At 49.4% G+C, this 14,697-nt stretch overlaps 1 protein-coding gene across 4 annotated transcripts in view; it reads right to left on the bottom strand.

Annotated features, from left to right (window-relative positions):
* Positions 1-9,091, bottom strand: part of CHST11 (carbohydrate sulfotransferase 11) — a 264,580-nt gene extending 255,489 nt beyond the window's left edge. For 2 of the 4 annotated variants that reach the window (XM_018048194.1, XM_005680565.3), the window contains exon 1: positions 8,450-9,091. In XM_018048194.1, the coding sequence (XP_017903683.1) occupies positions 8,450-8,567 (118 nt within the window). In that variant the 5' untranslated portion in view covers positions 8,568-9,091. The remainder of the gene's footprint in view (positions 1-8,449) is intronic. The other 2 variants (XM_018048195.1, XM_018048196.1) reach the window with 1 other exon arrangement.

Here is a 14,697-nt window from a genome sequence, read left to right as displayed (position 1 = left end):
CAAAATAGATGGGAGATGGCTGCTCACATATGTTTTACCAATAGGGAGTGGTGAGCACTCTGGATGTCTGCTCATCACCCATTCTACTCCCTTCTAGAAAGCCTTTCTATATAGTAAGGGCTGTTGATTTAAAAGCTATGTTTCCCAGCCGTCCTGGTTCTGAAGCTAAGGTTCTGAATGTGAGTTTGGCTCCCCTAGACAGAAGCACTGACTTCAGATTTAGAAAGAGGCCATAGGTGAGAGGCCACCTCCCCGTCTTCCAGGTTTTCTTTGGCCTCCCGATGATGTGAGAATGATGAGGGGTTTTGGCAACACTCTCTGGGACCACTCTCTGGCTTGCTGGGTGTTGAGAGGTGGCTGTAGGAGCATCCCAATCCTGGGACCAGGATTTCTGATCCCAGGGCCCCAATGTCATTAGTTTGTTCTTGGATTTGGCAGTTCTAAAGATAGTCTCAGGTAGCAGCACACTGAGTGGGTCAGTTCTTTTGAGTAGCCAGGCCTGTATATGTTTGCTTCTATGTTGTTACATATGCTACTACTATTACCTGAGGCTAATTCCTGGAGGCCCAGCTGAGAGCCCTATGCTTCTATGTGTGTGCATGCTCAGACACGACTGAGCAAGCCCATGGACTGTAGCCCACCAGGCTCCTCTGTCTATGGGATTTTTCAGTCAAGACTACTGGAGTGGGTTGCCATTTCCTCCTCCAGGGGATCTTCCCAACCCAGGGATCGAACCTGCATGTCCTGCATATCCTGCCTTGGCAGGTGGATTCTTGACCACCAGCATTCCCAGCTTTTTTAAGGACCAGATTCCCTCCATTAAATACCTTTCTGCTTAAATACCTAGACCCCTTCCCAGTTCACACCCTGAAGCCTGGCTGAATCCTAGCAAGCCAGAAGCAAAGAGGTCTGAGAAACAAAGCAGACCATACCAGAAGCTCTTCCCTCTGGGCTTATGTATCTTGGTGAGATGGGCACAGGAGCGGAAGAGGCATCTTTGCCAGTCACTTATTTACTCTTTAAATGTTTCCTAAGTACCTCTGGGCCAAGCTTAGAGGCTATAAAGAGGAACTTGGCAGAGGTTCCTTAAAAGAGGAACATGTACCGAATACAAGTAAACAAACAACTACCACGCATTTCTGAAGAAGATTCTTGAGAGTCCCCTGGACAGCAAGGAAGTCAAACTAGTCAATCCTAAAGGAAATCAACCCTGAATATTCACTGGAAGGACTGATGTTGAAGCTAAAGCTCCAATACTTTGGCCACCTGATGCAAAGAGCCAACTCATTGAAGAAGACCCTGATGCTGGGAAAGATTGAGGGCAGGAGGAGAAGGGGACGACAGAGGATAAGATGGTTGGATGGCATCACAGACTCAATGGACATGAGTGTGAGTACACTTCGGGAGTTGGTGATGGACAGGGAAGCCTGGTGTGCTGCAGTCCATGGGGTCACAAAGAGTCGGACATGACTTAGTGACTAAACAGCAACAGAAAAGGGAAATGACCGAGGCCGTGGGAGTCCAGCAGCCTGGAAAGAAAGCAAAATCCACACTGGTGACCTTTTCCTCAAACAACGTCACGAAGTCTATTTCTCTGTGATCTTCCAGGGTTGAAAGTGAAAGTGAAGTCGCTCAGTCATGTCTGACTCTTTACGACCCCATGAACTGCAGCCTATCAGGCTCCTCCGTCCATGGGATTTTCCAGGCAAGAGTGCTGGAGTGGATTGCCATTTCCTTCTCCAGGGGACCATCTTGACCCAGGAATCGAACCCAGGTCTCCTGCGTTGCAGGCAGACACTTTACGTGGGAGCCATCAGGGAGTTGAGCCCCATATTAAATAACTCACTTCCCCACATTCCTATTCTGACTCTTACCAACCTCGTCAGTTAAATTAGAAAGAGATACAAGCCCTGTGGCTCTGAAAGTAGGTGCAAATTTCCCAGGTACAGCAGAAAAGACTGAAAGGCCTGCCGACCAGCAAATCCTTTAGGAAGCACGTGATCGGGATTAATCAGGTACCCCCTCCCCCGGGCCCTCAGCTGGAGCCCGAATGCCATTTTTATCACCTTACTGAGATTCTGAGGTACGCCACGGTGTACAGAACGTACTTTCACAATTTACAGAGGTAGGTCCAAGGGCATCAACTATAAGAATCACTGTTACTTTATGTTCCACTAAGAAAATAAAGGCTATGCATTAAAGGTCAGCACAGCACTAAGATACCATCTGTTACAACAAGTCAAATGTCAGACAGGTGAAAAGAATGAGTATTTTACAATTGATTAAATATAGTAATTCACAGGAGCAGGCAGAGGGGGTATGTCCAACTAGGACCTGGGTCTTTCACTCCCAAATCATTGATCCATCCCTTCTCTATTTTTCTGGAGTGCCTCCAGAAGTCAGGGGCTGTTGGTTTCCATCTATGAATGCTGTGGATCACGCCTTAGCCATTTCAAGAATTTCCCAACACAAACTCAGTTAGAATTCCTGTCAAATTGGTTTTGTTTTATTTTGTTCTGAGTTATACATTACTGCTTTAAAAAACTGGAAAAAGGGGGTGGTCTAGTTTGGAGGTGAGGGAGAGGCAGAGGTTGATGGAGGAGAAGCGGGATTTATACAGTAAACACCTCACCCAACTGCACTGTGGTGCTGCTTGAAGATAACACAGAAGTGCAAGTGAGAGGCTTTGGGCTTGTCCACCCATTCCACAACCCCTCCCCCAAGAGTCCTCAGCCCAAACTCTGCCAGAGCTTCCCATCCTGTCGCCAGTCAAGGCCAAGATCCACACAATCTCTCTGCACCTTCTGGTCTTAGCTGCTTCCTCCCTCTGCTCCAGACACTCAGAGCTGCCTGCCATGCGAGGTCCTGCCTCAGGGAACAGACCTGGAATATCCTATCTGGGACTGGGTTGACATGTGGCCAGCTCCTTCACTTCTTCCCATCTCTGCTCTCCAATGTCAACTTGTCAGCGACATCCTGTGATGACCTCTGTATTAAACTGCAACCCTGGCCTCTCACATCCCTCATTCATATCTCTTGCTTTGTTCTTCTCTCTTCACACCATCTGACACATCGCCTATGTATGTGACTTCCGCACTTCCTTAAAGTCTGCCTATACCTCACTAGAAGGTAAGTTCCGTGAGGGCAGAAATAATGTTTTATGGTATCCCCAGTGCCCAGAACAATACCCAGCATAGAGTAGAGGAGAGAAAGAGACAGAGAAAGAAAGAGCAACTCTGATCTCAAATTGTGATGAATCACATCTGATGTAAGATGCATCAAATTACAAGTTCTAGGAATTTTTAATGGACAGATCAGACTATTCAATGACCTCAGGGGAGGGACTGCCTCACTCTTCATTTGTGATAAAGATGGGGGTCTCAAAATTCAAGAAAAAAAAAAAGAGAGAGAAAATGAATACGTAAAACTACTTCTGGTTTTTTTCAGAATCTGCCCTTACCAGTGGCTGTGACTTTCATGAAAGTCTTTCCATTCACTGTCCCCAGATTAAGAAGAGCTTTGTCCTCTTGGTAGATTTAAGAAGGGAAAGGGTGGTGCCCACTTGTAAGCCTTTGATTTCCTGTTTTTAAATGGCTGTGGCAGATACAGTTCATAAGCAAAATGGCTTTTCATCCAGATAAATATAAACAGCAGCCCCTTCTGCTGGCGGGTTGATTCTCCCACCCCTCGTCCATCAGAAACCCCCCAACCACTCTTCCTCCGGTGCCCAATCACCACTTTTATTTCAGAGGCAACAAAATGAGGACTCCTGGACAGCAGATCTAACTGTTGAAGTAAATTGCCTAAGTGTATCTGTCTCATCTTTGAGCAGCTATGAAACTCCCCACGGAGGTGCAAACATTTAAACCGCCAAGGGGAGACCAGATGCTGGAAACATCTTATCTTTCAGCTATTCGATGCAGTTTCCAGGATTTATAACAGTGTCATATTTGAGAACTTCCTGACTTCTTTTCAAAAGAAGTTTCAGATATATAAGAGGACAGCCCCTACAACCTGGTCTAACTTCAAATTCATTTCATGTATCAGCACAAAGATTCTTTAAAATTAAATACGTGCAGAAAGAAAAAAAAAAAAAAAAACACGATACCAGACTGGCACTCTGCAAAGTAGTAGGGATGGGTGGTTAGAGGTATAGGCAACCCTATAAATTTAAAAGTTTGTGGCTAAGTTTTCTGTTTTTCAACTTAATTACTGGTCACCATAATGACCATAATGATGTATTTGTCTAAAATACATATTACCTATCAAACAAGGTACAAAATTCAGAATAGGATCTCAATTATTTTTTTAATATATATATTCTATAATAGGAAAAAAGGACCCCTTGCCTCTGGTGGTAGATTAATGGATGATTGCTTGTCTTCTGTACCTTCTAAATTTTCTGAAATGAGCACATATTACTTTTATAATTAGGTTAAAATTATAATGCAAGTGTTTTACATCCAATCTAATCAAGTAAACTACAAAGGGGTAACCGAGGAAGCCTTTAAATAAAGGGTATAATCTTCCAATACATTTGACCAAGGCAAAGAAATCCCAGGCGACAGTAAAAATAAACATTAAAAAAAAAAGAAAACAGAGGAAGCGAAAGAGAGAAGAAAGGCTTTCTCCCCAGGCTTCTCTCCCATGAACAGGAGCTTTCAAACAAAACCACAACCCTACGGAGTAACACAAAAGGAAGGTTCAGGGGAGCCACCTTCACACACTCAGCACAAAAGCAGCCTGGGGGCCTTTCAGCTCAGCCTAGCCCGCCCCAAGACACAGCTCCATCAAAGGCCGCCTATCTAGGGCAGGTACCCGAGACAAGTCACTGTTCAGGAGGCGATCGCTGATGGACGCAAACCTGTGCAGAAAGCACAGGCATGGCGCTCCGTTCTCACTGAGATCAGGAGCAGTTCACGCCCACAGAGGTTGTCCTTCCTGCAGATGGGTTTCTACAGGTCAGTGGCTAAAAGAGACCAAGCTTCCCCCTACCCAAGACACCCAGCCTCACTGTCTCACACTTCGGGGCAGCAACTCTAGGCCAAGAGGAGCGTTCTGTCTGGGGTGTGATGAGCTTAAACCTGACCCATGACTTGAGGGATCTCAGAGACCAGAAGGGTAGAGAAGCGTCCGGACCTTGTCTCCAGCGTCCCACACCCCCCTTAAGAGAGCCAGACTTACTGATGAGGCATTCTTGGCAAGGTTTGATACAACTTCCCCAAAATTGGAGAAGCAGGTCTCCTAGAATCTAGTCACTTCCTTCATTCACCCAGCAAATACTTTATTGAGAAACTACTATGGGCTGGGCATTGTGCCGGACACTGGGATTAGAATAGGGCCTAAAACCCAGACCCTGCCCTAAGACTATCAACTTAGAGTGTCAAAGACCTAAAGAAAACTGCCTGTGCTGACAAGGAGCCCACTTCTGCTGAACCCAACAACCAAATTAAAGATCAATTACTCAAGCTGCTGTATTAGAAAAGTACAAAAGACAATGAATCCCAGATTAAAATCAGAGGAACAGTCAGCCAGCCCCCCGCCAGCTTGTCTCTGTTTATTCTCTTCCTCCTCACACACTCCAGGTATTCTCTAGCCATCAATGAAGCCAGGGATCCATTTCTTTTTGGAATACTACATTTCTATTTCAGATAGGAATAGAAATAGCCTCTCTGCCAGAGGGCTCCTAATTTTTAGCAACACAATCTGTGCCATGCTGTGGTCCCTTCTGCCTCTCCCAGGGTGATCTGGAGAAATGGAAACTGCAGTGCCAGGCTAAAAGATCAGCTGTCACAACCCAAAATCCTTCAGAGAAGCAAAGAGCAGCTAACTTTTAAGGAAATTCCAAGCAGTAGGAAAAAGAGATAGCATCAGTTGTCATCAAGAGCATAGTTTAATAAAATGTGTGTGTGGAGGGGGCGTGGGGGGTGTAAATGTTTAATATTAATTTCAAAGTATATTTTTATGTCCCATATCATAATAAACTGTTGGCATGGAGTTTTCATGGAACAGTGAAACAATTATACATAATTCAAAATAAGGAAGACCTTTCAGTTGAATGCAGACCAATACAGTTCTACATTCAATAGAACATATTGAAAGTAGTCTTTGGTATAGACTGGCAGAAAATAACAGATGAGTATACTCATATAAGCAAATAATCCACAAACGCCATTTGGGGGTTGGAAGTGGGACCAGGAAGGGAAGCCAAGGTTGAGAGCAGAGGGTCAAGGATGGCAAATCCTTATCTGGAAAGCCTTGGCAAAGCTTCTGTCCCTGGTACCGAAAAGCCAGACTGAAAGCAGCTAACACCACTTTCAAGCCAACTTAATATTCCAACTAGGGCTGGAAATTTTCACAAAGTGTCAGTTACAAGTTGGAAATTTCTTCCTGGTATCCCTGGCTGGAAAGTTATTTTCTAAATCTAACACAGGGTAAGAGAAACATAGGATGCTTGAAAATCATGGGCAGCAACAGTCTCACTAGTTAGTATCTCCCTGGACAACTAACAGGTACAGATAAGTTATAGCACATTCCTGCTGGAGACTAACACCTCACTGTCCCAGGCATTTCCGCAGAGAACTACCCGGCACGTTCGGTCCAGGCAAAACTTAAGTGGCCTTAACACATCTGTAGTGTCTAGACCAAATCATTCAGCTCTTTGTTTGAGCTGTTGGGCCCCCAGTGTATTTGCACACCACCCAGTCCCCCAGCCCTCCGGGCGGAGCCTGGCCCGGGACACAGCAGTCTGTCTGGTCCTGCCCATTGCAACCACTGCCTGGCTGCCAGCAAGCAAGCCAGGTCCATTTTTAAATTCCCTAAGAAGTTTCACAACCACTGGTTTGGGTGAGGAGACAAACACCGCTGCAGTTTGCTGACATGGAACTAAAAATACCCAGCTGCAAACAAAAGCCACCCTTTACCAGGCTAGCTCCAACGTCCTGAGGTTACATGTGGTAGTGTCAGGCCACGCCAGACTGAGACCTTACTCTTGGCCAAGGGGCGGCCTTAACAACTCCTCCAGGCCCAGCCAGGCAGAGGGACCGTTCTGTCGGAGCTGTCAAGGAATCCCCAAGTTTGATGGAAAGAACAGCTTTGGTCCTGTGCCACCACCCAAAGCAGGCTAGATGAATTCGGCGCTGCCTCTGGGTCAGATACACACAGAAAGCAGAACATAACTCTATAGCCCTGGAAGGAAATGGGCTTCCAGCTCCCTCCTTGCAATTATAAAAGCAAATTATTGCCATGACTATACTGAGAAAGGCAACTGGGAGACATGATTGGTAGATTTGGGAGCCCATGTGGTCCAGAGGGGGCCTGCTAGGGGCCAGGGCATGGAAGATCACGACTCCACTGCGAGATGCCCGTTTTCCCGGAAGCTTCTCGGGAAGGTTTTACCTGTTGGGCTTCGCAGTGGAGCTGCGATCCGGGGGCCACCGCGCTCCAGGCCGCCCCTCCCTCTCAAACTTTCCTTCCCGCCCCTCGGAAGGGGCAGCCTCGTCCCTCTCTGAGTCCAGATTTCAGGTGTGGAACTTGTTTAACCCACCGGGGACTGCGGGGAGGCGCGGGGTAGGGGTGGTGGCGGGTTTCCTTCGCACACGGCCCGGCGAGCTCCGGGGGATTCCGGATGCTCAGAACCCACGAGTGGGGGGCGGGTGCAACTGACGGTCAGCCCAGAACCGACCAAAGTTTCCTCCCAAACTAAAGCGGCGCGATACCGAGGCTCTGAGTACCCCCCAGCATAGGGTCGCGAGCCGCTCTGTGAGGGAGGGAGCAGGCCCCGTGGCACTAGCCGCAAGGTCAATGCGGAGCCGCGCACCGGGGGCTAGAAGCCGGGGCCGGGACCCAACCCCAGCTGGTGCGGGGGGGCAATGTCGGGCACCCCCAATATCTCCCTCCACCTGCTCGGCGCGGCGCCGAAACCCGCACACGTGGGAGCCTACCCTCAGGCTCCCAAGCTCGCGGCCAGACGAGCAACCTCGCCCGGCGCTCACCCTTCGTCCCCGGCCCCCCACCAGGAAGAGGCAGCTCTCTGGGGAGCGGGGTGACTGGCTCCCGGCGCCTCTTTCAACCTCGGATCTCGGCAGAAGCGAGGAGGGAGTTTCGTTCTCTTCAAACTGATCCTCCACCCCCAGGAGCTTCCCACAACCTCTACCTTGCTCTGCTACCTCGCAGACAGACAAGAGACACAAAGAAAAAAAAAAAAAATCTACCGCCCCTCTGGTCCCATCCTCCAGCCTGGAGTTGGGAGGAAGAAGAGGAAGGAGTATATCTTTTCTCCCCAGCCTGACTCGGGGATCCGGGCAGATCCGGTCAGCAAGGAACCCCGAGGTGGCCCAGAGAGAAGAGGTAAGGTTGGAAGAGTCAGAAGCCAGCCACGGTGAGCGAGGGAGCGAGAGCACGAGAAAGAAGAAAATATCCAACAAAACCACGCTAACGCGCCCCCTACCTGGGTGCAACATACTTTGGAAATAGAAGATGACCAGGATAAAGGATCCCAAGCAAGTGGCCAGCACCATCCGGCAAATTCTGTTCATCCTCATCACTTCCAACAGCGCCGGCTTCATGGCTTTGTCCTGGCTACGGGAACCCGGGTGTCCGGGAGGCGCTCCCGGAGCGCAGGAGCGGGGACCCCGCGGCGCGGAGCGGAGCCCGGGAGGCGCAGGACAGGGCTGGGCAAGGATCGCTGGGAGGATAGGGGTTGGCTTCGCGGCTGCTCTCGGAGCCCCCAGCCCCGGGCAGGGGTGTGGAAGGCGCAGGAGTTGCTCTGGAAGTGCGGAGATGCGTGGACCCGCCGGCTGCGCGCCGTTGCTCCTCCCGCGGCTCCTCCTCGCCTCTCCGCCGCCGCCGCCTCCGCTCCCGCCGGCGGCCGCCGCTGCCTCCTCACGGGCCGGGCGACTGGGGTGCGAGCGGTGATGCTGATGGTGGTGCCGCCGCCGCCGCCGCTGCCGCTGCGCTGGCCGCTGTGGCTGTCGGACCGGCCCCCTCCCTCCTCTCCAAAGGCTACTTCATTGCGCTCCAATGATCTATATATTTCGGGGCTGGGTTTTACCAAAAGCAACTCGCAGCCCCGGCCGAGGGGAGGGCGCCTGCGGAGAGCCGGGCGGAGGGCGGGACCGGAGCGTCGGGGCGGAGCGTGTCGCTCCCCCCGCCCCTACCCGGGATTTGGTCGCGTCCAGCTGTTTCCCGGGGAGTGCGCGCCGCGCTCCGCAGGGTCCCAAAGGCCCTCAGTCCTGGGTCCGGCCGGCCGCCGTCTGGAGCTTGTGTGTCAGCGTTTCCATGACAAAACCCGGAGGAAAAACATACGAATAAAATCGCCTCGGTGCCGCCACCCCCTCCTGCCGGCGTGTGAAGAGGGAAGTGGCGGGATTCGGGTCCGGCACGCGAAGCGCGAAGGGGTCCGGCGGTTTGTGCTGATTTCAAAGCCCTGGGCAAGATAGACGGCAAGTTGTCCCAAGCCCCCTGGGAGCGAGTGCTCTTTACCCGAGTCTCGGAATAGGGAGGTTTCGTTTTTCTTTTTTTCCCCTTTCCTATGGCAGCCCAGCGCGAGCGACGTTTTGGAAAGGGGTTAAAGACGTCTGGCTTCAGGTCAAGGTTAGGAAAACTGCATAACTCGCAGGGGTCAGTCTCTCTCCCTCTCCCTCTCCCTCTCCCTCTCCCTCTCTCTCTCTCTCTCTCTCTCTCTCTCTCTCTCTCTCTCTCTCTCTCTGTCTCTGAGTCTGTGTGACACACAGACACAGACACAGACACACACACACACACACACATCCCCAGTTAGGGCAAAGGAGGTTTTGTGGATTTTCGAAGTCTGATTTTCCAAAGAACAGAGCTCCCTCCACATCCTCAAAGTGCGAGTGCGGGGTGGATGGGAAAGGATGCCCCCACGGAGTCACTCCTCCCAGGACAACTGACTGCTGGAAAAAAACCAGCCCGCCTGGCAGGTAAATGGAAAGATGGCGTTGCCTTCTTGTGTTGTGTGAAGTGATTTTAAAATTCCAATTCCGTGCGTTTAGGTTGTTTAGCAGTCAAGGTGGATGCAGGTAAACAGTGCAGGGATCACTGTGTCACCTACCTAGTACTAGCTGGAGAAAATCGGTTACTGTAGTCGGCTCATCTAACTACCTAGAATGGAAGATCTTGTTCTTCTGCCCTTTGGGAATTCCCTAAGCAAAGAGAAAAGACTGTTACAGCCTTTTATTTTCCTTATAAATTTACAGCATGTTTTTAAAAGTTAAAGGATTATTTAAATTCTAACAATAACATATACCAGGGAAAAAGTTATTGTAAAGACTGTTTTGCACACATTATCAAATCTTTAGGCTTCCCTGGTGGCTCAGTAGGTAAAGAATCTGCCTTTGATCCCTGGCTCTGGAAGATCCCCTGGAAAAGGGAATGGCTATCCACTCTAGTATTCTTGCCTGGATAATCCATAGACAGAGGAGCCTGGCAGGCTACGGTGGTCTATGGGGTGGCAAAGAGTCGGACACAACTAACGCTTTCACTTTTTTCATCAAAGCTTTACTACTATGAACACAATTAATAATAAGATAATGGGTCTTTGACTGCCTCTCATGTAGCAAGCATTTGATACTCACTGAATCTGAATGTAAGGGGCCTTATCCTTCTCTCAATACATCAGAGATACAACATGTAGACAGATTCATACAGCGGAAACCACCTCAACAACCTGGGTTCCCTTCCCCACAAAGTCTTCCTCCAGCAGTTGCAAAGCAGAGAAACTAACAAAGTCAGCAGCCGTGCCTTTGATTACAAGAAGACGATCAATTACAGCACAATATTTATGTAGCCAGTTTGTACTGTATTAATTTGTGCTCACTTGTAAATGAGCTGCATAATAAAGGCAGTCAAGCTGAACAAGATCCAGTACATTCCCCAGTGATTTCCACCCCAGGAGCCCCGGGATGGGAACTGACCTACTCACCCACCCGCCCATCCTTGACCAGGGCAGGGAATCCCTGCAGTTAGCATGACTAGATGGGCATTTGCAGTGCTTGGCCTGGAATAGCAGGCTCTCATTTAACTCCTAGTTTTACAGAGCAGGCTAGGCTTTGCTTCCAGGTTACCCAATTGGTCCCTCATCTCCCAGGGCAGAGACCACGCTGTACCAGTACAAAAGCCTGGACACGCATAAGCCTGTCTGGGAAGTCACAGGGAGGTCAGAAGCGGAATCCCTGATGGGTAGGAGGTGGGGTTGGGGGTTGAGTTAGCCCATGTGGTGGGGAAGAATGAGGAACCATGCCCTGAATCCATTTCTGCATTCTCACAGACCCAAACATGGGCTTCCCAGGTGGCGCGGTGGTAAAGAATCTGCCTGTGAAGACAGGAGATGCAGGAGACGCAGGTTCCATCCCTAGGTAGAAACGATCCCCTAGAGGAGAAAATGGCTACCCACTCCAGTATTCTTGCCTCAAGAATCTCACGGACAGAGGAGCCTGGTGGGCTGCAGTCCATGGGATCACAGAGTTGGACACAGCTGAGCACACAGCCACACAGGCCCAAACATACCAGTGAAGAATAAGGTTCTGAAGGTGAAACTACCACCTCTTCCAAGAAGCCTTTCCCAATTTCTCACCTGGAATAGCCTCTTTCCCCCTCTACGTTCTGAGCAGCAGGTCCAAACCCCTCTTGGGTCGCTGTACCTACTAAGCTGAGTTTTATTCATCTCTGTTTCTCTCCAGTGCTCAGCAGAGCAACTGGCACCTGGTAGGTACAAATAAGTCTGAGATGGAGAAGTGATACTTTCTTGGACTAGGCAGTGGAATTAGATCCCCTCTAAAGTCTGTGGTCATGGTCAGTGGTAATGGCCTGCAACTCTCTTGTTCTGTGCACGTTAGAGGTGAGAGAAAAGTTCTAATTTCTTGTCTCTTCATCACACTGCAATAAACTTCCCAGCCACAGCTACAGTCATTGCTTTCTTTCCATCCCTCTCCTTACAAAGCTTTGTGGTATCTTTTATGCATGCTACATGATAAATATTGACCAGATAAAGGAAAATGCTGACTGATAAAACAGAGGAGAAAGGAGATTTGATATTCTGTTTGTCTTTTAATTACTTATTTTGTTCTTGTCTGTGGTGGGTCTTTCTTGCTGCATGCAGGCTTTCTCTAGCTGCGACAAGCAGGGGCTACTCTCTAGTTGCCGTGCACAGGCTTCTCACTGCCTTGGCTCCTCTTGTTGAGGAGCACAGGCTCTGGGGCCCTTGGGCTTCAGGAATTGTGGCTCCAGGCTTAGGTGCTCCCTGGCATGTGGAATCTTCCCAGACCAGGGGTCAAAACTATGTTCCCTGCATTGGCAGGCAGATTCCAATCGACTATACCACCAGGGAAGTCCTGATATTTTGAATTTCGCAGAGAGGTCAGTGGAAGGCTGCCTCTGAAATCAAGCTTTTTGTTTTCCCAGTGTAGCCTTCAGAACAGGCAAGGTTATGCTACAATAACAAATGAGCCCTAACTTCACTGGCTCAGAACAACCAGGGCTTAGGTCTTAACTCCACCACGTGTCTACTGTGGGTCACAGACCCAAACATGGGCTTCCCAGGTGGCCCAGAGGTAAAGGGATCGCAAAGAGTCGGACACAGCTGATCACACAGGCACATAGGCCCAAACATACAGTGAAGAATAAGGTTCTGACAGGTGAAACTACCACCTCTTCCAAGAAGCCTTTCCTGATTTCTCACCCGAAATCAGGTGAAAGGGGCTGAACTCATGGAATACCACATACAGGATGAAGCCGAAGTAGCCCTACCTAGAACCTGGCAATGCCCAAGTAAAGAGGATCTCTTGAAGTTCCGGCCCCCACAATTCAGTGATTCCCACCCAGAAGAGGCACATGTCACTTCCACTCACCATTTATCAGCCAGAACTACTCACACACTGCTCCCCATCCCACCCAGACTGGGAAGTCAGAGAGCCCAAAGCATTTGGGAAATAGTCCTCCTAGCTGCAATCCTCCCATCCCTCTTCAGACCTCATTTAATCATTTTTCTAAATTCCCTTTCACCCCAAGAGCTTCCGCCCATCGGCACTGCCTCAGGGTGAGGCCTGGCTAAGCCTTGGTTGATTGTAAGGCATGACTCTCACTCTCCAGGTGAAAGGGAAAGAGAAGTCCTTCAGCCGTATCCAACTCTTTGTGACCCTATGGGCTGTAGCCTACCAGGCTCCTCCATTGATGGAATTTTCCAGGCTAAAGTACTGGAGTGGGTTGCCATTTCCTTCTCCAGGGGATGGATCTTCCCGACCCAGGGATCGAACCTGGGTCTCCCCACATTGCAGGCAGATGCTTTACCATCTGAGCCATCAGAGAAGCCCACTCTCCAGGTAAAACAATGTACAAATGTAATTGGGGTCTGTCTATTTCAAAACCTGGAATGGCCCCTAGAAACTGCTGAGGAGAAAAGGCTCTGTGTGTGGATGATCTTGGGAAATTCAGAGGCGAAGAAGGAATGGATACAAAATCAGAATTCTGACTTGTGTGTGCCATCCACAGTGAACACAGACACTCGCCAAGGCCACCAGTACCTGCAGGCTGAATTCTATCCTGTTCCTGTAGGTGACACCTTCAATGTACTGTTTTGTTCAGATCTGGCAGAACTGGCTGCCAGTTTCTGGAGAGAGACCTGGGCCCAGGGCACTGGAAGACAGAGAGTTCTTTTGCATCCTTGAGGAAAGGGGGCATGTCTTAGGCCAACCTCAGGCAGGGGCCCCAGACTAGCCCCTCCCAGGAGGGGCTTTGCCTTTTTGCATCTCTCTGGCACCTCCAGCACAAAGTACGCTCAGTTAGCCAGAGCACAGTCAATATTTGTGGAGTTGAATAAGAAACCATGTGCCCACAGCATGTGGAGGTCTGAGGGTGCAGCCCTGCTCCAGGTAGGTAAACCGCGAGTATGCAAGTGGGTCACTCCTGACATGGCTCTGAGCGAGGCTCTTCTTCCCCGGCCTTTCAGAACAAGGTAGGAAAGAGAGAAAGGACAGCAGAGGAAATAGAGAAGGAGGGAAGACAGAAGGGAGGGAGTAGAGGAAGAAGAGAAGAGAGAGGCGCTATTATTGTTTTGCTTTCTGTTGCTGCCTTTGCCCTTACTCCCAGTTTAGGCCCAAGAGACTCCTCTCCCTCCCTTACTGAGGAAAGAGGCCTGTCAGACCCTCGGACCCTTGGGCACGACCCCAAGCAATGTTGTACACCCAAAGGATGCCACATCAGGATATAAATCCCCATAGGCATGGTGCAGTCCTCGAGACATTAATAATAGGATTCCAAGGATGCTGTAGAAATGAGGTCAGAAGAGCATGACTGAGTTCATCTTTCTCTCCTGAATCACCTCGTCACTGTATCCTTCCATGAGTTAACAGAGGCTAAAAGAATAGCCACTTCCTTGGTCCTCAGATAAACATGAGGTTACATTTCTGAAAAATCTCATGGGGCACTTATTTAATGTGTCATTTTCCAGGGGTCTCTGAGCTCTGGGAACCACTGTGACCATGTCCATATCAAACCTAATATGACAGTGTAGACACGAGGCAGTCTAGAAATACATATGAAATGAATGATATGATTTTTACCTAGCAGCCTGCAAAGATTATAAAATATTGATAAAACCCAGTGCTGGGAAAGGTATAGAGAAAAGAGAAGCCATACATACTGATGGTGGAAGTGATTATAAATTGATACAAATTTGATAAC

The sequence above is a fragment of the Capra hircus genome, chromosome 5 (genome assembly GCF_001704415.2).
Source record: "Capra hircus breed San Clemente chromosome 5, ASM170441v1, whole genome shotgun sequence".
Taxonomy (NCBI): domain Eukaryota; kingdom Metazoa; phylum Chordata; class Mammalia; order Artiodactyla; family Bovidae; genus Capra; species Capra hircus.
Note: the sequence above shows the minus strand (reverse complement) of the source record. Positions and strands in the feature narration are given on the sequence as shown.